General features: G+C 40.9%; 1 protein-coding gene across 2 annotated transcripts in view; it reads right to left on the reverse strand.

The window, feature by feature from the left end:
- Window positions 1-23,317, reverse strand: part of LOC138607479 (protein unc-13 homolog C-like) — an 86,462-nt gene that overhangs the window by 12,095 nt on the left and 51,050 nt on the right. The window contains exons 15-25 of one of the 2 annotated variants that reach the window (XM_069680135.1): window positions 18,055-18,181; window positions 16,087-16,183; window positions 14,609-14,752; window positions 14,306-14,383; window positions 11,713-11,790; window positions 10,940-10,966; window positions 8,257-8,345; window positions 7,759-7,896; window positions 5,346-5,469; window positions 4,760-4,819; window positions 1,838-1,918 (exon numbers count right to left, since the gene is read on the reverse strand). In XM_069680135.1, the coding sequence (XP_069536236.1) occupies window positions 1,838-1,918; window positions 4,760-4,819; window positions 5,346-5,469; window positions 7,759-7,896; window positions 8,257-8,345; window positions 10,940-10,966; window positions 11,713-11,790; window positions 14,306-14,383; window positions 14,609-14,752; window positions 16,087-16,183; window positions 18,055-18,181 (1,043 nt within the window). The remainder of the gene's footprint in view (window positions 1-1,837; window positions 1,919-4,759; window positions 4,820-5,345; window positions 5,470-7,758; window positions 7,897-8,256; window positions 8,346-10,939; window positions 10,967-11,712; window positions 11,791-14,305; window positions 14,384-14,608; window positions 14,753-16,086; window positions 16,184-18,054; window positions 18,182-23,317) is intronic. The other variant, XM_069680206.1, reaches the window with a different exon arrangement.

Genomic DNA, 23,317 nt, shown 5'->3' on the forward strand with positions numbered 1-23,317 from the left:
GAGTGATATACATTATGTCTGCATCAGCCAGTTACATGGTGAGAGCTCAAGATGAGCGTTTGCTGTTTTGATCCTTGTTTAGATTGTTTCTGTAATATTATCTTCCTCTCTATCCTCAAGACTTACTAGGGCCTTGCATCATGTAGTGATCCACGTGAGGTTACTCTCTCTTCTTTCTATGATATATCTACTCAAACAGGTACTCCAATATTTTTCCATTCACTGTGTGAAAAAAACATTATCTGACTATTGCTATAACAGGTGAAATTGTTCTTTTTGGATATTGTTTGTAAAATACACTACATATTTGCTCCATTCATACGCTTAAAAATGTATTAAGAACAACACATCTGGACGGCTACCTTTCCTCTACAATCACTTTAGAGGTCAGAGTTTAAAGACAGGAACATCATTGGGTATAATAAATGGACCGCATGCTCTGCTTGTCAAATGTGCACTCCTGCTGCATTTATCCATTATCCTACCCATCAGTTTCACAGGTTCAAAGTTCAGTCTGGATGATGCATATAAGCAGATATGATGTAGTATATCTACACGCAGTCTTTACAGGTTCATGTCCTAAAGAGACTTTATAATCCTCGCTTGTGCGAATCTGAAAGCTTGTGCCGCTTTACTGCTTTCATTCACTGTACGTTTGGCTCCGGAGTAGAGTTCCTTTGGGGTAACATTCTGAAGAAGTAGTCTAATACTCGTCAATCATACACATTTGTTGTAGTCCATATACACTGAATGTTTTACTTCAGTGCATTTCTCCCATTTTCAGTGTTTTTCAGATTACAGCTGTTGTCCCTGCGATATGAAAAATACGACACAAGCTACTGTCTGCACAGCACCTCTTTATCGGATGGTCTAACTCTCCTGAGGAATTACTGAACTGTGTTAATTGACTGTTCTCATCGGAATACTGATGAAAAGAATTCCAGCGACATGATTGATCGAAACCTGCAGGTAGTTTCCTTGGAGACAGCAGAATCAATTAGTTTTCTCAGCACTTTATGATGCAGTGTTCCCCCAGTGGCACAGCACCATAACTCTCCTCTTGTCCCTGTAGAACTGAGGCCGGGTCTTGAAATTGTCTCATATCCCTTTACAACAAACAGTCGCACGACAGTAAATTAACGGTGCTGCATTTCACACTTTCTTTTGCTGAAGCTTTCGGGCATCTTTCCAGATTCCTGGATATGAATTATCCTCAGATGGGTCTCGGCTGGCAGAGTGTCATGTGTTTTTAAAACTATAATTGTTTTTGTGTTTCAAGCAGGCTGAGAGCACTTTGATTCGGGTGCATGATCCTCTCCCAACTACACGGCGTCTTTCAAAAAACACATCAAGTAGATAGAGGTTTTATCACAAGTGAATATTTACATAAATTCAGAGCAGTTTCTGCTTACAAGTCTCAGCGAAGAATCTCTTTTGATTTCGGTCTGATGACATTCAATAAAAAACACACCGACACAAATAGAATTTATCTTTTCAATTGATGTATAGATGTCCTGTAAACACACCCTTTCCTGCCCCTGAATATCCCACATAAACAGAACTAATCTCACTCCACTTCAAACACACTTTAAATATCAGCTTTAACAAGACAATATGTGGGTCAATGACAATTCAACCCATTATGTTCCAGGCACACGATGTGAGCCACAGCCGCCCCTGAACGGTGCCTTTGATTTACATAATTCTCATTATTCTAAGTCTATTTGCATATCTCTGCTCTGCTATGTCTTTATGTAGCCGTCTTCTAATAGGTTAAGTTTAACCACCCGGGCGTGTCTTGCAGGACGGCCAACAGCATAATCGACGTAAAACTCACCTTGATGGTAGGAAGCACGAGGTCCATGGCTGCACACTGTCGTGGAGTCAGACTTCTGGCTTCCTCTCGGATGACATGCTCCTAGAGGGAGATCAGATCGAGTCAAACACTGTACAGTCGGCAAAACAGGAACATGAGATGCATTCAGGTGCTCGTCATTTTTAGACGCTTTCCTTGAATAATAGCAATGACTTAAAATGAGCAAAAAGGTTTACTGTTCACAAAAGAGCACCAGTTGAAGTCTTTTAAACTGCAGTGTCTGATAGACGTGTGTGTTGCTGTCTCCCACCAGCTTTCAAAACCCAATTCAATTATGCAAAATGATTTTTTTGTCGATACTAATTGAAGTTTTTTTAATAAGTTGGGGCACTGCCTAACATCCCAGGTGTGTCTCTTATAAAGCACAGACAAAACTGCATTAATTTTTTAAGGAAAGAGGAAGGGAAGAAACTCAATCAAAGATGAAAACAGAAAACAGTTAATCCACAGTTTCATGTTTCTGGCCTCTTGGTGAACAAAAGCACTTAAGTCTGTGCACTTCTGCATGACATTGATGTTTGTTGCTAAGATTTAATCTACATAACCACAATAGAAAAAGGATGTGCAGCTCCGTGAAAATCCACATCTCATCCCTTAAATTAGAGGCTGCAGAAGAAACATACATTTACATATTTTATATTCAGTGTGCGATACAGATTTAATCTACCACACGTCTGTTTCACACAGATTATAAAGAGATGTTCTTAACCCTACTTTAATCAACATGTGCGCTTAGATGTCTGTATTTGAAGCCAAGATTGCACTGGGCCCACTTGATCTGCATTAACATTTCATCTCCCCATGCCATGAAAACAATGTAATCGTGAGCCCCAACCATCTGAAGGCTGCAATGAAGAGGAAACACCTCTTGCTAATGAAAGCCTCATGATGAAGAGGCATGATTTCTGATCCATTACATGTTCAAATTTAATTTTTGCATTGATGTCTAATATAACCACGATTGTAGGATTGTATATATCTTAAAACTATCTTGCACATTTACCACACTGAATGAAAAGCTGATAAAACTAAATGACGCTCTAGAGTTCAGTCAGGAAGACTATATTGTGCACGCTTGTTCATATCATATAATCATATTGTTGCTGTCTTTTTAAATATGGCTATTCTCTGCCTCCAGTTCATTCATGCCGTCCTTATGCGTGACCCTCAACCTCTGCATCACCGCCCAGTCTTCATCATCAGCCTTACATGACATCATCAGCCAACACCTCCACCACCAGTGTCTGGACTCCAAGGGGGTATATTTTTGCGGCTGCTCAGGGTCAAAGCGCCAAAGACTTCTGACCATGATTCATTACCACATCATCATTGTGAAATAAATGTTCTTCCTTACTTCATTCACTGGTCTCTCCTGACTGAACTATCTTCTATTTGTTGAGGCAGATAAGTGCAGGCCGGAAACGTCCACTGGATTTGTGCTGGTTGAGATGTCAATGTTGTCCTGCAAACCGCTTTATTTGTATACAACAAACAACATATGGGCCTGAGTAACTCTGCTGCCTGATAAATCCAAGCCATTACATGGGTCAGAGGTAACAGCAATACTTGTGTAGTTAAGAGGGGTTATAGCGTACATGCATTATCTATACCGCTTATCCTGTTCAGGGGTCGCGGGGGGCTGGAGCCTATCCCATCTGTCATTGGACGAGAGGCGGAGTACACCCTGGACTGATCACCAATCAATCACAGGGCTGACACATAGAGACAGACAACCTTTCACACTCACACCAACGGGCAATTTAGAGTCACCAACAAGCATGTCTTTGGACTGTGGGAGGAAGCTGGAGTACCTGGTGGAGAACATGCAAACTCCACACAGAAAGGCCCTCTTCGTCTGAAGCGGGGTTCAGCCTACATAAAGTATGATACTTGTAATTGAATATGGATTTTACTAATTGTAACAGACCAACAAAGCCCAAAGTCCATATTAAACTGAGTTTTAAAAAATCCCATCAGAGAAAATGTTTCAGTAAAGTGAGCTGAAGATTATGAGTCATAATAACAAGAGGATGATAAACAACTTTAATGCTTTGGGATTGAGACACACACACACCCATCTGTGTCCACACACACACACACAGTACCCAGAAGTTTCCTCAAACAATCCCCAAGACGACACAAAGTGAGAGCACACCAACAGATAAACAAACATATACATTCACTCAGCGTCCCCCTCATGACTAAGAGCTAAAATACTGCTCCGAGGTACTGTCATACCACAGTTGTTAGTGAAACAACAGTATAACCACTGATCCATTCCAGCGCCTCCCTACACAGAGCTTGAGGGATTAAACATCCTCCGGTCACAGCAGCAATTAGACACCAGTCTGGCTGCTGTTGCACAGAGTTACAGTGTGCAGCGCATAAAGCTTACAGTAGCTTACAATAGTATGCTTTTGAATGTCACAATCCAGCCATCCAAACGAGTTTGCAATTAAATGCTAATTGATAACTCTGATTATACTTCATCCAAACAATTTACATCTGTTTGATATTGATGGTAGATTGTTTTCAGTTTGCTAATGTTGAAATATATTAACATATCTTGATGTCTGGCTTCCTACAAAAGGGCTTTTAAATATGTTACACATGGGCTCTGTAGTGAGTTTCCTTTAAAACACTGAGTATATCTGTATTATCTATGATGTCTCTGATATACTGTGTACAATACAATACATAATCCATGTTCACCAAGCACAGATCTCAGTGTATATACAGGCATTATGCATGCTTTACGGAGATGACAACACTCCTGCTAAGCCCAGTGAAATCCCCTTGGATTCAGACATTATAGGGTTCTCACAGTATAGTGTTTGTGTGCTGAGATAAGCAGCGCCTGTCTTCAGTTCATTGCAAAATTACCTTCAGTTTGGACAGCTGTCCCAAATCCTTGGCAGCGTTGAAGATCATCTGAGCTCCTTGCTGTTGGAGAGAAAAATATCCTTATGATGTAATACAAAATGAAGGTTGAGAGGATGATTATGAAGAAGAGATTATATAAAGGAACGAAGATGAAAACTTAAAAACTACTGTAATTGTGTTTTTAAGCTGCACATTTTATTTTGGGAACTTAAAATGACAGAGGAAAGAAAATGACTGAAAACTGCTCCACATGACGACACTAAACTGCACATTTACGCCTCCATCAACAACAACAGAACAAGAAAAGGAAGTAAGATAAGCCTGATATGAAAATGTCCATCCAGCTCTGACAAAGGATTAACAGTCTGAAAACATTCACCCCACGTGTGTGAAGATTTAGGGATGCCATGTTGTTTCATCTCCTGTACAGTAATTTGTGCGTTGTGAGGGAGCAGCAGAGAGAGAGCTGAACAGATGGAGCAAATGAGAGAGAAACAGGTGGAGAAGAGGAGGGAGGTGGAGGGCTGGCCCAGAGATGAAAAGAGTAACAGAATAGGGAAAGGGACGGATAATTAATCAAACTCACACTCTGGTCATTCAGCGGAGGCAGAACAATTGTTCTCTCGATGGTATTCAGCACGATTTTCCAGAGCTCTTTGAGGACTCGTTTCAGCACAGTCTTCTCACAAATCTTGGCAAATAACATCAAACTGCAGAGCGGCAAAGAAAGGGCAAATGTCAGGTCAACAGTGAAAAGCAATTCTCTCAAGGTGAGCCAACCCTGACTTAAGGCTCTTATTGATGATGCCTTCATAAATAAAATGATTAAATAAAGAGAAACACCTGTGAATCACAGAATGAATGCCGCAGCTTTCTACTTTAATCTCAGCCCATTGTGCAGGCAGAGTCTCGGAGACAGGAGGAAGGATTTGGTATTTCCATATCATTAAGAGGATTCCCTGTAATACCACATTGGCCTCAATGTTGCTCTGACAAATGGAGAAGAGCGATTCCCAGAGCTCAACTGAACCATATCATCGTTATAGTTCTTTCAAGAAGGCCACGGAAGTAAAAAACAGTCCCTGGGTTGAATTACTCGACACTCACAGAAAATGCTGCTGTCTCTTTTTTCTGAAATGCAAGTGATTAATTCACAGCTGTATTTATTGTGTGGGGCAAGTCTATCTTGTATTTACTTTTTCAAAACTGTCTGGAAATAAAACCTTAAAAGTCACGAGTCATGAGTCATGGCATAACTGTACCTTTGAAATATACGGCCTGTGTAGTTCAGCTGTGCTCAAAAACTTTCTCATCTGTGTTCTCAATGAGAAACTAAAGTGTTTGAACATCAGTGACAAATTCATCAGTCTATAATATAAAAACTAATCTGGTCAGAGGCTTTTGTCTATCCAGTGGTTCCGTTCACAACAGCTTATTTGCTTATTTCACAAAGCCATCTTATATTGTACTGGGAGAGAACAAACCCAGAGAGACAAATGAGTTACAAAGCAATCTCAGAGCAGCTTCTCAAGAGAAATTCTAGAGAAAAGGATTTTTTATTTTGCATTCATTAAATTGAGAGCTAAAGTTGCTGCTTTACCTTCCATAAAATCCCTACGGATATTAAAAACAACATGTAAAACCCGTGTAATTGAGCACCCGTTGCTTCAACACAGACAATAAAGCTTTTAAAGCTAGATTTTGATACATTAGTCCTGTGTAAGAACCAGCAATAAAAAGTAATGCACTTAATTTATATGGCAGTCCTGATAACATGACAATTAGTCTAATAACCAGAGCCAACTGACACGCAGTAAAGCTGGGATGTTTGGAGCCTTTTGGGCCTTGGTGGGAGTTGCCGAGTTTGCTCAGTTGGATAGTGAGTACATGAATAAGGTCCCCTGTTTTTGATTCACATAAACAGTTGAGAAATTTGAGTGCTTAAAGTTATAATCTCGAAGATCTCAGTTTCATTCTCTATGTCTGCACATATGACAATAAACGGTAATTCTGGAAGCACTCTTCCTAGATGTCAAGACAGTGTTGGCTCCCTTTGTCAACTCTTTATTTTCCTGACGGCCACTTTCCTTTTTAGACTGTTTGCCTAAAGTGTTGAATTTGTTTCTTTTTCTTTAGGATTTTCACTTATTTGTTTGTTCAGCCATAGTAGATTACTGTTTACTTGCAACACAGAGACCAGAAAAGCAGCCGCTTAGCTCCACTTACCCTCTCTGGCAGACTAACCACTGCTGGGTGATGGAAAACGTGTCACTAACTGGGCGCAGCTTGTGATTTTTTCCGCGAATGTCGCCACAGACACCCAGTCTGTAATAATACTATATACTGCAAAGGCTTTCATCAGTGGGTTCAATCACCATTGTGTTACCTCATTTTCCCATAGATAGTGACTTAACAGACAGTTCGATTCTTCGATTACTTTAATAGAGGCCATGTGTGGTAGCAAAATAAATTGGGACTCATCAAACTATTCAGAAACCCTTTAGGTGCGGCCAAACCGGATTTCCGTCGTCTTTAATTTATATGAGACTCAGGGTTAGACATACTCTTTTCCGCTCCTGTAAATACTTGTTTGTTTCACTTTATAGAGAGTGCAATCTTTGTTACAATCTGATAAAATCATATCTGATTAAACTGTGAGGCTTTCAAATGTCTAGTCAGTTTGAAGGATCGATATTAGCCTGAACTTAGCAAGAAATCATTCATCATCAAATATTTACGTCAGTTATATCATCATTAACATTTGTGATATAACTGACATGATATAAGCAGCACATATAGCAGTAAGTGCAAAGACAGTGGCAGATGTTAACGATGATTATGTGATGCAACTTCCTGCCCCATCTGCTTCTTCTGACATCAGAAGAGGTCAAAACTCTGGGTTCAGCAATGGACAGCTGAACCCTTTGACTCTTAGATTTGTAACTGAATTTGACGGTGGCCGCCCATATATTAGAGGTATAACTCCTGTATAAACCTACTTTTTGTCCAGGAGGTCCATAAGAGGCCGGAGGACAGTCTCTGCATCCATGGCAGCGTTGCTCCCTTTAGCCGTCCCTTTCATCTGAACCAGCTCCTGGTTCATCTGCTTCACACAGTCCTCGATCACAGGCTTGAAACTGTGGGATGGAAAACATCAACCCTTAAAAAAGCTTTGTTCCTGGTTGCATATTTTAGGTGGCAGCAGTGAAGCAAGTTTAAATAGGTGCTTGCTCACTCATGCTGCTTCTGTTAGATGACTGAAAGATGCTAGGAGCGGGGTGTCTTTTGTTTCAAGCTGAAATGTTTAGCAACTTGCTGTGCTCACTAAACATGGAGCACAGCAAGAACTTGAGTCAATGACATTCTGAGCTTACAACATGTCTGTCAACAACTGAGCAGTCTTTTACTTCAACTTCACTGGCGGAAAAAGACATGAACAGAGAAGTTAAACTTAATGAAACACACAAACACAAACATTTAGTCACATTAACGCTCACCTGGAGCCAAACACTCCGCTGAGCTCATCCAGCACTGTGTTGAGTTTATTCTGCAGCTCCTTTAGCAGATCACTGGCCTCTGCATCCAGCTGTCAGTGGGAGACAGACAGTTAGTACATCATTACACTCCATACGCTACCCCGCACTGACTCGCTCTCTGCCTCAACTGGGGTGGGGGTGTTAAGGGGGAAGACGACAGGCCCAGAGGAGAGGTAACCTGCCTCACTTGTGGCCTCCCACTCGCTCTGCCTGCCATCTGCGCCGAGCGACACTCTGAATACAAATGGACGGCTCACCTCCGAGCGCTGCAATGATGACTGCTTGCCGAGTCATGAGACATGATGTCAGCAAAGAAGCAGCCGGCTAGGGGTCTCTCGAAAGGGAGCACTTTTGTGCATTACTTCACAAGTTGCTGGAGACAGGGTTTGCTGTCAGGCAGCCTCGACACTGTATCGCTTACTGTCGTTTGCACATAAACCCATGTATCTACAGATGTTTAGCCTTGACGACTGAAATCCTCTGAATTACTTTTTATGTTCAGAGAGAAAGTTGTTGATGCAGGAGAAATTTTATTTTGTTTGTTCTGCTGGGAAATTCACTTGAGCGTGCAACTTTTCAAAATAGTTTACTGTTCAGGAGCTGCTGGTGTATCTGCTGTAGATTCATATCTGTGACTGTACTTGGCTGCAAACCGTCCATGTAATAAATATCTCAGAATCAGAAGTACCTTGTTGATCCCCTGGGAGAATTTAGGTTTACGCTATTTACTGTAAAAATAACTAGAAATAAACATCACCTTAACAATTAATAAACATTTTTATAGCAGCCCACACAAACACATGTGCAATATTGATCGACAGCATGTATATGCCCATGCATGGCATGTGTTGGGTAACCGCAGCACCATATAAATGCATGTGATGGTTGCGCAGATGTTTGTGTTCATGTGTGGTTTTTGGCATAGTGTAAATAAAGTGTATTGGTAGATCTCGGGTGTCTGTGCTGTTTATCTGAGTGTGTCTGTATCAGTCACATCATGTATGAGTACAGCTGTTAGACTGTTTCTCTCAGTGCTTATGAATACAGCTCACCATGTACAAATGTTGAAATATTGATGTTTTGGATGGAGTGGAGAACACACTTCGCTGAGGCTCAGCGCCTGAGATGAATGTGTGAGGCCAGGCACCGCATCACATGCAGAACAGATCGTCACATTAGACCCGATAAGCTTAGCCATGGAGCAGCTCATCTCACACATTGTAATGGTGGATGGCTCAGCTGGGAAGCGAATGTGTAAACTAAACCTTTTATAGACATTATGATTCTGCAGACGGGCCTCGATCTGCAGCGCCAACGGGATACATTTATATTTGTGTGGTGTATATGCACACGAGTTCATGCTGCTGTAATCTCAGGATAGATGTTTCTGTCACAGAGAAAATTGCCTATAGAGGTTGAAGGTGTAATTTTACTGTTAAAGTAACATATAGCATCTTTTCTAGTGATAGCAGACAAACACTGTAGGCCAAGGTGTTTTATCAGTTCGCCTTGGCCTTAGGAACATTTTCGACGGGGTCTGCAATCTGCAGCCTGGCTCTGAAATGAAGATATTCTGGTTGTTGTTTTTTTGGTGGGAGTCCTGGAGCAGATATTCTTCCAGCTGCTAGATAAAAAACACTGCACCTGTTACCTCCTGAGGGGAGAGGTGTTGACTATGTGTGGTTTCTGATGCTCCAGTCAAACGTCTACCTGAAGACTGCCATTCTGTCAGAAAGGCCTCCATCTTAGTCAAGTCAAGATGTTTGTTTCACACAGCACCGAATCAAAACAAACCTTTCCCATGACACATGTATGTAGAGCAAACCTAGAGCAAACTCTTAATAAGAAAGGGTAGATGTCTTTGACTGGCCAGGAGAAGCAGTCATGTAATATTTTAGAGATTTGTCTTTTGAAATATCAGACGATGTTATTTATATAAGAGTATGTAGGGGACTATGTATAGATATGGTGCCTTTATCTCTCCATTTGCAATGTTAGAAAAGTAGTTTAAGTTGTCTATAAGAGCACCAACACAACAAATATGTTTCTACTATTCTTCTACGTGTATTGCACGAAGCAATTCGCAACATTAGTCATTTAACTTTATGCAAAAGAAGCATGGATTTTGGAGCATCTGGCTCCTCCATGGCGGTTAGTTTCACTTGACACTGACGGACAGCCGGAGTCCTCCAGAGTGTACAAACTCTCCCCTGGCTGACAGCCTATCAACAACAGCCCAGCTTTGCCTCCCTTTGCCTGTTTCAACAAAACAATATCTACTCACTGGCAGGTTGCTCATCGGAAGCAAAGTTTGTCCGAAACGGTGCCAAGTAAATAAAGGTTTGATGAACCACCAACTCTAAAGTGAGTAAACCATATTAGCAAATAGTCTGACACCCAAAATAAAGCCTGATACCAATCTGGGCAGATCAGTGCCGATGATTCCATAAATGTTGGTGCTGGAAGAGCTTATTGCTAATCTCCACTATTGGTAATGCTATGATAACAGTTCTTGGTAATTACATTGGCTCTGTGAGAGTTAATTGCTGATACGGACCAATTCTGTAATGAATATGCCACTGTGCTTTTTCGTATCATTCGGTAAATGGTGGGAAGGGGTGTTGACGAGTCCTATTGCACACACCTTACAGAAGGACACAACCCCCTCCTCCTGGAGACAGAGAGAGAGAGCACAGAAAGGAAACGGGGGGGAAACAGAAGACACAACGACAGGAGACAAAATGCAAGGCAAGACAGGAGTTAGATACTGGAGAGAAACATGCGTGTAAGTCACAAGAAGCCGAGGAGGCTGCTTCAGGTTAGACTGACAGACCGAAAGGTAGACATTAGGGAAATATTCAACCAAGTTTTAAACCCAACACACAGATTTAAAGGGGTTCAACTCAATATTTACAAAAGGGCAAGACACAAGGGGGATTAGAGGTGTGGAAATAGTGATGGGGTACACAGGAAGTTATTGAGGGGCTGTAGATGAGATTAGAAAACTGAACTCATATTAGTCTATTAAATGGTTAATACAGAATTAAGGGAAGCATTACAGCACATCACTGTTCAGGTCAATTCACTTTCACTTCATATAAATGTCATCTGATATAATCATTTACATAATCATAACACTATATTTATTTCACAGCAGAGGGCTGGTCTGACGATGGAGGTGTTAGCCTCCTTACTAACTCTTCTGAAGAGTCCTTTTGCAAGACAATGAATCATTTGCAACCCTGGGGACACTTTAGCTCCCTTTGTGGTTTGACCTTTAAGTTGAAGGATGCAAATCAATGCAGTATTGCATTGGAATAATTCATATATTACATGCAAAAAACAAATACAAATCTCAATTGAGTTGAAAGTGAATTGCCTCAAGTAGAATACAGAATCAACTAGGTAGGCACAGACCTGTTTGCCGCCCATGGACTCAAACATCTTCTCCAGCTGGACCCGGAGCTGCTGAATGTTGTTGAGGATGATGCACGGCTGTGAAAGCAAAGCAATTTTATATCACTAGATTGTTTTGTAAAGTACAGTGTACAGTTCATGTTGTCAAAGAACACCAGATAAATATTTAATACTGTTGACACACTACAAAAACCCACCACATTCAATTTGTCTTATTTCTTTTTTATAGCTATTGATATTGTGTTATTTTTAGCCTGGGAACGCACATATAATTGAAAACGCATCGCAAAACATCAAAACAGGTGGAAAGCAGCTAAATCCATCAGTTTATAATTCACGGCACATCATTTATACAGAGATGCAGGGTGTCTACATGGCACTGACAGTCAGCAGGGAAGCACGACACATAATACAACAGGGAGAGAAATGTCTGCACTGAATATGTCAGGCGTTATCGATCCCCAGCAAGTTAAACAGATGACAGACATTAATCACGCAGCTCTTTATGGAGACTGTGAGTAATTCTTCAAAGTTTTCATTCAGTCACATATCATGTACTTTATCTGCTCCCAAAAACAACTGACAAACATACAACACACAGAAATTATGATAGTGGTGACAGATAGTGCTAAGATGATAATTCTGCGCCCCACAGGAGAAGGATGATTGGTTGTTTTGAAACCGCAGAGCGGCCAATAGAGTCTCTGCGGCAGCACATAATGGCTCGCTCTCGACTAGATTTATGAGCATATTTGTGTGGGAGTGATTAGATTTTCTAAATCAGAATAAAAGCATGGAGATTTCTCTCAGCTACAGATTTCCAGCCAGAGAGAGGGGGAAAAATATAGAATAAAGGGTTTGGACATATTATAATCTATCAGTTAAATGCCAGGGGCTGCTGTGAGATCAGTCAGGACTGCAGATAGTATGATAAAAAGACAGCTATTTCACAGTGTTCAGATGAGTAATGATGTTTCAATAGGATGATGCTAAGGTAACAAGTCTGTCTTCAAATATAGTCAGTATTAAGAAATGTATTCATTTCAGCACAATGTTTGCAAAAGCAGGTCTTTTAGATCAGAGGTTCCCAACCTGGGATGGGTGAATTAAGTGATCACATGATGATGACAAAACATTTTGTCATAGAAAACTGCATTCACTACCTTTTTTATTTGTTTTTTATTTTAAAGGGGCCATGTCTTTTGAATGGTTATTCTTAGATGGGTTTCACATTTATGGGTGTTTATTGTTCACAGTGAAAAAGTAAAAACTGCATAATTCCATGTTTTTCCAGAATGACATTTTTAAAAAGGTCGCCTCTGAAATGGGCCGCTCAGAACAGCTGCAGGTTTTTATGTAAAACCTTGCTTTCGCTGAAATCGACCAATCGTCATTCACTCAACCCAGGCTGCCTTCTCGCACTAGCTTGTAGTCAAGTCGTTGTTGAGATTTCAGCATAACATTCTGATACCTCTTTGGGATTCTGGCTCGCACATATAAGGCGGAGTAACCGATCCTAGAGCAGCCATGTGTTCTACAACTTTGGAGTGAGTACAGTGCGGCCGCTCCCCCACGTGGGAGGCTCGTTCATTTCAGGAGGAAGGAGAGGCTCCGAAAAATAATTAAATTATGTATACAATTTTTAAAACAAAACTAACTTCACCGATGTGATTCACAAACACATTCGAATAATAGAAAATTGACTGCATAGCTAAAACATGTCCCCTTAAATGTGAAATACTGTTTATTTTTTAGCCCCCTTTAGGCGCTTAAACAACTATAACAACGCACATCTCACATTATGGGCTTAGCAACAAGGATTGCAAGTTGACATTGATTTGATTAAATTGCTCAGAAGCCACAGAGGTTGTGAACCACTGTTCTACATGCTCATCTTTACTCATACAACTGCTCTCTCTGTTAAGAGATGTATGTTCCAGTTTGTCAGCCTGAAATATGGACAGACAGTACGTTCTTGGTGAAGATGGGGATGATGTAGGTCATGTACTGTATATGTGTCAGTCTAACAAATTAGAGATCAGATTTAATTTGATGTGCCCCTGCCTCTGTACAACTCCAGCTGCCTCTCCTTTCCTTTTTTCCATCATCTGTCCGTTCAGCCCCGTCTCAAGGAGGGGCATTTCACATTTTCTCTGGGTTTATTGTAATGAGCCTGTCAACACTGTAAAGAAACATCTGCCTCCTCCATGAGTACCCCGTGTGTTGTCTCTCTCTTCAACTTCAAAGACCAGTGTGGATAATTAGGCCACTCGGAAGGCTCCGCATTTAGTCATCCGTCACATTAAACAATGGGCGGAGAGGCCAGAAAATACCAATGACTTCTCACTATCAGCTATAGGCTGCGAGATGAATAATTGCATTTCAGTTAATAGAGACAATTTGTTGGGTTCATTATGAAAGCCAGGGCCGGGCTAAGAACAGAGCTGACTGGTCTGCATGTTTAACATTGTCCTTATAGTCTGAAAGAAAACGCTGTTAGAGACGGTCCTCATGGAAACACCAAAATCTGATATACCAAGATTGCATTTCAACCCAGTAACATTTGCAGTAACAACTTTGAGAAGGCACTTACCACGTTCTCCTTACTCAAGAGCGAAGGAAATTCCTTTGATATGATTGCAGCATACTGCAGAAGAACTTTGTTGATAGTCTGCAGGGAAGAAGAGAGACGGTTTCTTAAATTATAGTTTGTTTTCGGTTTTATTATTACATTTTTTGGACTTAAATTAAGCAGCCACAACCTAATAAGATGATATCAAACAGAAAATATATAACACTCTCTCTTCAGATCAATAGCAAACTCTATAACTGTGAGTTATTACTCCCCACAGGAGTATGAAGGGTTCACTGGGTGGGTTTTTCCAAAGAACCTGACCTTTGCAAAGCGGCACATGAAGTGAGCTAGAGCCTGTGGGTTCGGACACTCCAGCTTCTTGATAATCTCAAAACTCTGGTTTAGTTGAGTGAACACATCCACCACTGAACAGGAAAAGAGAGCGTGCTCCGAGGTTTGCTGGAACTGTTGGAGGACAGAGAGAGGAAATGAGCAAAAACAGAAAAAGGAGGCATATGTAGAATCTCAGATGTTAAGACTTTTACGCACTGCACAGTAGTGAGATGTATTACAGTGAATACAACATTCAATTAATGTACCAATTACTACACAACAACATCACTCAAAGAGCAGGAATCTAGACCATTTACTGACAATGACATTAGCAAGTGGATGTTAATCATTTATGCATGAATGCTCAGTCACTGCAGCGGTGCACTTATAACAAAGCACTTAAACTCTGTGAATCGCTGTGCAATATGGCTTTATCCCTCGGACTCAAATTAAGTCCTGGATTTATTCATGATTGACATAAAAGTCCTGTTAAATCCTATGTGGTGCATGTTTTTAACCTTTGACCTTTTCCTGTGGACATCCAGGGTTATACTTTGTAGTCAGTTTCTAGAGTTCACAGAGAATAGAGCTTTTTTTGAGCTATGAGACAAACAAACTGAGCAGGAGGATACAAGCTGCTCTTTCCTCAACAAGATGAACTTTTACAAACATTATCAGATTGATGATATTTTAAAGAGTACTCCAATGATTTAGTAAGAGAGAGGGAGAGTTTTGTTCCAGGGAAAGGATCAAGCTCCAAAAAGCAAAACCGGAGCCTTGACTTTGGAAGACACATTCACATTTTTTATTTCACATCCCTATTTCGTGACAAAGGCTTTCTGTTAATAAACTGTAGGCGTAAAGGCCATGAGGACACGTCGGATGAGTCATTTTCTTTCTTGGAAAAAGCTCTTGCAGAACCAGAAATGACCCTTAAAAAACTGTTGTTGCAGTAGCACTGACAAAGGGCAAATTCCATATTTAATGATTAAAGAAAATTACCTTTACAAAAATGCACATGGTTCTGCTATGATTTTATGCGCTCAGCTGCATAAAGTCTCATAAAAAACATGCTCCCTTCACATATGAACACACATACAGATAAACTGATTAAAGGTCAATAATTCATCAATCAATAATTTCTTTGCCAAACTTGTTTTGTGAGGCTTGTACACATTTCCTCTCACTGTTACCGAATATCTTTCTGTGCCTTTTACTGCCCTGATAACCGTGTTCTGTTTCCTGTATTCGTCAATTTTTAATTGAAATTTAATTAATATTCTCGTCTCATCTCAAGGCGAGGAGTGTTTTTGACTGTGAAATTTCCTTTATCCCCTGCACCTCCTTCTGCGAGAGGTAAATTCAGTCGTAGCAGGTCGTCCTTGTGGATAAAAACGCAGTCTTAAGTGACTTGAAATAATAAACATATAGCTATACAGTGTGAAATAAGTCAGTGCTATACTCACTCCATCCTTTTTGTCCCGTTCCAGGGCTCCATTGAGGAAATCCATGGCAACGTCCTCGTTCTCGTCAAGCCACTGAATGACAAAAGGCTCGAACCACCTTAGAACACAAAAAGCTCTGTTATTGGAGGGCAGGGGTGGAAAAACATTATCATTAAGGTATTTATATTATTGTTGGACTGTGACGGTGTTATATCACGTTTCTTTGGGTGGGGTTGGAGGGGGCTAATGTTTATAAAACGAGTAGCTGTCCTAGTAACATCTTCCATCTCTTGCTATTGTCATTGTAACACCGCCTGCGGGGACACCTGTGTATGCTGGAACGTGTTCTGCAGGTGCTGCTCCCACTTGGGCTTGTTTTGACCTTGCTTGCCTCTTCCGTTTTCACAGGCATTCAGGTTTTTTAAAATAATGGATCAGGCTGCTTGTACTTCCACCTTTTGCTGTCACAGCATGGTGGCAAACCTTGCATAATGTTGAAGGTTGCTGCTTGTCAAATGACTTCAAACTGAACCAGTTCCAACCACCTGAGGTCCCCCCTCTGTTAGGGATAAGAGTTTCCTCTCTTGGGTCCCAGTCTCCTTCTCTGCTTGGAAACCCCAGGACTTTTTAGACAGGAAGCTACAAGTGCATGAAGGAAATTCCTTATTTTTTTATAACTATTATTTACGTATTAAAATGATGGTATGGCAAAATCCAACTTAGTGGTAAAACATCATAAAAGGACTGTGACTGAGGTGTGATCCCTATTGAAGGGTTGAATTATAAATTATACAGAGGTCTCCTGAAAAGACCGAGCAGACCACAGTGTGGTTTTTATATATTTTATATCAGTGTGGCGTTTATATCGGGTTTCAGTTTGTGGACAGATTAGAGGCTAAGACAGAGGACAGCAGAGGACAGGCTGGGACGGATGAGTCGAGTGAGGAAGTACATTTGTTAGTGGAATAATAATGTTGTTCTGTCTGTTTCACTTTGCCATTTCCTTGTTTAATATACTGCCCGAGCCCGTCCTTAGAGCAACGGTTGTCCCACCCAAACTGCTTTGTTTTCTGGCTAAGGGCATCTGCTACAGGGGGGGAGAGTCGATAAATGATGTGGGCGTGGCGACAGAGAAAGGGAAGAGAGACAGGCAGACGGAAGAGAGAGACTGTGTATGTGGGGGGTTCGTATGATGTGTATGCCTCTGGAAGAATCAATCCAGCCAGAGATGGTGTTTGAGTGACAGCGTTGGGGAGGGGGAGGGTGAATCATTACTCTGATAGACTGGCATGGGAGAGGGCACCGCGTTCCCTGCTTGCATTACACGTGTTTATATGGCAGCTATCCTTGCTTTGCTACATATGATTACACATGAACAATGGATAACACTTTTAATGTGGAAATAAGAACAAAAACATGCTTGTAGGATATCAATTAGTAACCTAATCCAAAGGAGTTTTCCATCAGCTTTTTTAAAGGCTCGCTGTGACAAACTGTCAACACAGATTATATGAACATGACAGTTTTACAGATTCAGTCTTTGCCAGAAACTGATCTGAGTTACCGTGATTGATAGCCCTATATGTACTGAAAAATGTTAACAATTAAAGAATGATTTAGGTGGTACTGTCTTTTGAATGCTTTTAAAATCATTAAGTAATTAAGAAACTGTTTTCAAATTTCAACAGGCTACAAAACAGTTTTTTGTGGAGTCCTACAGAGATCAATCATTGTGCCCCTACTGCTTTTCCGTTTATGTAAATGAATTTTTTTAATGTTTGTTTTGTCAATAACACAATTGATTATTTATCTGATAAATATGGGCAATAATTAGCAGCATTCATCAACATGAATGCATAATGTTGACACTTGGTTGACAGCAAACCAATTATCTGCACTTATTTGACCTTTGTTAATTATTTAACAATAGGACAATGTGCCATTTTATATATTATACATGCATGTGCGTGAATATTAGAGGACACTTACAGAGAATATTCTGGCGAAACACCCTTGAAGGCCGGCAGGTCACGGACGTACTCATTATGGAACCATTTGACTTTGAAGTGAAGATTCATGTATTCAGTACTTTTGCATAGGCGGTGCTTGTCATGCTCTGTAATGCAGAATAAAACATGAAAGGCACACATGTAAGATACAGTACTCATACGAACATCTCTCAAATAACCAGACTTAGACCAACAAGTATACACACAAAAAGAAAAGTACAAATAACTTTCATATGAGAGATTGTGATAGCAGTGGTCGCTTTTAATCACACATCCAATCAGGATCAATTATATCCAGCCTTGAGCCATCAAAGAATAAGAAAATAAAACGGAGCCTGTAAACGTCCCCAGATCCCTCAAAGAGAGAGAAAGCCCTTGAATGACTGCAAACAAACGGAAGCTAAAATGGATTAGACTTTCATGTCGGCTGACATTGCTGCTGAGTCATTTAGTCCAGCTCACTGTAGACATTTCAGAACAATTAAATATTTCCATGGGATCCCCTGGAGGGGAGATGGATGGCGATGGCGCAAGAGAGGGAGTGAAGAAAGAAGAGATAAAGGAAAAGAAAGGAGACCGATGAAGTAGAAACAGTGAGAGGGATCTGAGACGAAAGAGTAAACACCACGGGAGAAAGACCAATAAGAAGAAACCATTCTGCAACTGCAGTGGTGGGTAAACTCAATTGCCTCTGCTATATTCCTGCAGATAAGACAGCGGCCCAAAGAACAAGGAGAAGAAATATCACGCCAGCGTGGAGGAACATAGCATTTGTTGTATGATGAAAGCGAAATAGAGGAAACCATAATTGCAACACATACGTCTGACTATAGACGGTCGTGAGCAGAATCTAAAGCCATACCAGCAGCTCTGTGAGGCTGTAAGGGCAAAAAAACATCAGCATGCTGACATGCATACTATGCAGGGGCAGGTATAATGTTTGCTATATTCCAAGTCTATCATTCATTCTTCTTTTCTCTGTACATAATTTTTGGTACTGATATTTAATTCTGGAACAAAGTGGGGAGATCCACTGAGCTATGCTGCTAGCGTGGTCAAAAACAACAGCATTGGAGGTTTGTTCAAACACCTACATTAGCCTTTGTCTCCTGACAAGCAACCTGTTGTGGCCGTGCTAATAATAACCTTCAGGAGGCGGCTGTTAAGAAAGCACTCAGATTTTTGTGTCACATTCAATATTGTCAGTTTACATTCGTGTTTTCATGCTCGTCCTCTCCACAGCCTGCTGAGACTCTCAATTATCTCGGTTTAAACTCTCTTTCTCACTTTGTGTGTTCTTTTTGGCTGACCGCCGGGGTCAGTCCTACACACAGGTCTGTACGTGACTGACTGAGTGACTGAGTGAGTGTCGGTACTTTCACAGCCGTACAGAGAGAGAGTTGCGACATCGCCATGGCGGATCATGTAGCATATTGGACCTTCACTGACGCGACTCTCTGTCTATACGGCTCTGAATACTTTGTTCGGAGAGTAGGCGGGGCTGCTCCTCCGCTGTCCTCACCTACGTCAGCAGCGTGCACCTGCTTTCAAACACGTTGTCATCGGCCTCATAAGGACGGTCCTTGTAACACATTTCCCACAAAAGCGCACACTGACCTGATGCGGTCAGCCACATGCTAGGTTTTGACCAAGTCTTGTTATATGTATGCAAGGAGCCATACAAATGATCTCTATTGGAAAGTACAAGTATATTGTAGCATTGCGGATTAACTAGACAGATGGAGGAAGAACGAGGAACAGGCGATGTGCGTTGCTAGCTCGACAGAGGCCAGATTTATTTCCTTGTCGCAGCAACAGCTAACCTGAGGTTGAGGTGTCCCCGGAAAACAACAAACTGGTTGGCTAACTGCTTTTCTCGCTTAGCTCTCGCTCGCTCAAAATGCGTCTTATTCTCCCCAGAATGCCAACGCAGTGGGTTAAGTTACATCTGATGAATGGTTATTTAAGGCGTATTTATTAAGCTTGTTGTGAACTCTAATTTATCTCAGCCATAATGAAACAAAATGAAGCTCCATCTGAACAAAATACACTGAAGATGGAAATGTAAAGGAGTTATAGATTTCTTTTTAAATGCTAAAGGAGAAATACAGACATATTCATGCTTCCTTGCAGATGTAAATGCATACATTCACAGCACATCAAAGACACAGTTAAATCCACACATAGCACCCAGGCTGTCGTGCCTTAATCCTGTCGAAACCTTGGTGCTTACTCTGATGAATAGTGCAACGCCTGCCAGCCTACACTCCTCTCTAATCTCCGAGGAGGATATTTACATTTGTGTCATTACCATATTTACCTGTGGATAATGAATTCAAACGCACAATGCAATATTTACTCCTCAGAATCGAGATGATACTGAGTGCTTCACTCAAGTCTGCTTTTATTAATTTATTGCTGCTGATTTCAAACCTGCTTTTGAGATTCACACAGAGCTTAACAAGTACCAAACTAAAATGACAAGTGCTGGCTGGCATACAGCATGCATGGGATGAGATTCAATCTTTTATCGTCCAAACACTGTAGTTATGTATAAATATCTTATGTCTTAAGGCATATATATCACATTTTAAAGGGAGTGCACAACTTGAGGGAGCACACCAGTGCTTCACCACGTTTCATGTAAAGGTTAGACGTTGTCTGTGACTCCTGAGAAAATGTCACTATAGCAGATACAGTGGGTGTAAAGATAACTACCGTGCAGGAAAAAGTGGATAGTTGCCATAGTCACCATGGCTTAACACATGCTGTAGGTGCAGAGCATCAGAAATACATCCTTGATTAGAAAATCACAGTACTGGCAACACTGACTGTGTTTACAGTGTTTGTGGAAAATGTATCTCACAATAACACAAATATGTTCTCATTAAATATATATATATATTTGTGTATGTCGATCTATTTAAGTCATTTCTTCCACTCCTGCAGTTGGTGCTCGAGGTGGAGTTTGTTCACGTTACACAAAAAGATCTTTTCATAAATCCCAGAGACCACACAAAGGGACCGTTCAAAGTTTTGCAATGTCCCGTTGATAACTGATATAAAAAGCCACAGTGATCCCATTACCTTGCAGTTATTTTCTTTTGGAGCAGAACACTGGAAAATAGCAGGGATCAATGCTTTCATCTACACCTAACCTTCAAGGCCAAAGTAGTTGTGATGGCTGCAATTGCCGACGGATTTAAGGTTTCACCTGGATTCACCTGGTCAGTCTGTGTCACAGGGGGAGCAGGTGCTTTAAACATGGAGAATATTGAGTTGAGGCTGTTAAACTAGAGAGCACCTGCAGTTCCTGTGCAGCAGAGGCTGCAAAGTTCCTGAAGAGAAGGATCCACTGTGGCAGTGCCACTTTAATAACTGAGCTGGCACTTTATTTACACACAAGATGGACGCACACACACACACAGTCACAGTTTGTCAACCTCTCTGTCCTAAGTTCTAACTGCACACACACACACTCGCACACACACACCCTCACTGTCACACACTCAGTCACCTAAAGAAAGCAGATGGAGGTCAGTTGGGAGACAGAAAAGTAAAAGGTCAGCAGGTGTTTTGTTGGGTGCTGCCAGCCAGGTTCTGCTAGCTTGCAATGTGTGGGTGTTTGTACGGTGTGTGTGTGTGTTTGTGTGTGTTTTCATTAGATCCGCTCAACCATATGTACTGTATAAGGTTTGAAGGACTGAAATAAAAATATTTATATTATAAAAACCTACATATTAAAATCTTTATATAGAAAAATATCAGTGACATATGCCACATACAAGTGAGAAAGATTTTTGCACGTCAGTAAACAGTCTGTTTTTTCCCCAAACAGATATTGTACAAGGAAAACAATCTATGACAGGAGATTCGTCTACAGTAACAAGGTAACTGTAGTGACAATTAGCAAGTCAGATCAACACAAACCCAAGTGGCTGTCAAGAAAAGTTCACAAAATGTCATGTCATTAAAGATGTGCCTTTAACATGAATATATTTCCTGTCTACAAGTGGAAATCTTTGCCTGATAGAGGCACAGAAGTACAGCTCAGGGTCAGCAACGATATTACGACCTTAAATATTTATACCAAATTGCAGTTCTGTTCAGCTCAGCTTGCAGATGCACTGACTTAGTGCCATTGTATTCTAACACCCCGGTCAATATCAGTTGTAAACGCATTCATTTCCTGACCTCAATAGTTTGTTGTGCCAGCCGAACATTCAGCAATAACACATTTTGTTCAAGCTTCAAAATCTGTGATATGAAGAATGAAAAATGTGCCAAAGGTTAAAAGAACATCAAGTTCTTAAAAAGGATTTTTCATGCTAAATTCTTCCGTTCGGGAGTCAAACAGCTCATATCCTCTCTGTAGAAAATGGAAGCACTGACGGTCCGAATGCGCTTCTTTGCACACTCTGAATGAAAGCAAAGGGATATAATTTTCCATTCACTGGGCCCAATGTGATTGTTTGAATAGAGGAGAGAATCTGAGGGAAATGAGGCCGCAGGGGGCAGTGTTATAAAAAATACTGCTATGAAACATACAGAAGGGGCCTGACTTGGAAATGACTCATCAGGTTTTTTATAGAGAATGCTTTTAATTTTTTAGATCCAAGAAGTCGAGCTGAAAATGTTGGAGGCAACAGACATTTCGAGAGTTTGTTTTCCAAATACAGTCAGGACCTCCTCGAAAATGTATTTGCATGCTGTTGAACTTTATATTGTACAATAACTATTTTGTAAAGCTAAGGTGTCAGATTTTTTTTAAGTATGCATTGTAAGATGTGGATATAACAGACCTATTTAGACATGGACCAAAAGTTTGCATCAATATGAGGAGGGAAGGGGGGACAGGGCTGCCAGGGGTGGGAGGGAAAGAGGGAAAGGGTCGTGGGAGGGGGGCAGAAAGGGTAGAAAAAGGGGTTTAAATTGTTTTGTGTATTCTGATGCAACTGTTCACAAATAAAAGGCCAATCTGTCGCTTTGAAAGGTAGGTCACTTCGTATACATTTATGTTGTTTATGCAAATCCAGCCTCTTGAGACTGTCTCGTGTTGTCACATGGTTCGGCACATTGTAAATAAAAAGCAGTTAACAGATTGTGCATGTGTGTGTGTGTGGGCATGTGAGAGTGTGTGCTGCTCTTGTAACATCACACAGACAGGAGTAAGCGGAGCTACAATGTGTTCTTTTACTGACCTTGAAATATGCTTAATCCATTCCTATGGCAATTTTTGTGCC

This window comes from Semicossyphus pulcher, unplaced genomic scaffold (assembly GCF_022749685.1).
Source record: "Semicossyphus pulcher isolate SPU_LCO1_2020_fin unplaced genomic scaffold, fSemPul1.0.p SCAF_1, whole genome shotgun sequence".
Lineage (NCBI taxonomy): Eukaryota > Metazoa > Chordata > Actinopteri > Labriformes > Labridae > Semicossyphus > Semicossyphus pulcher.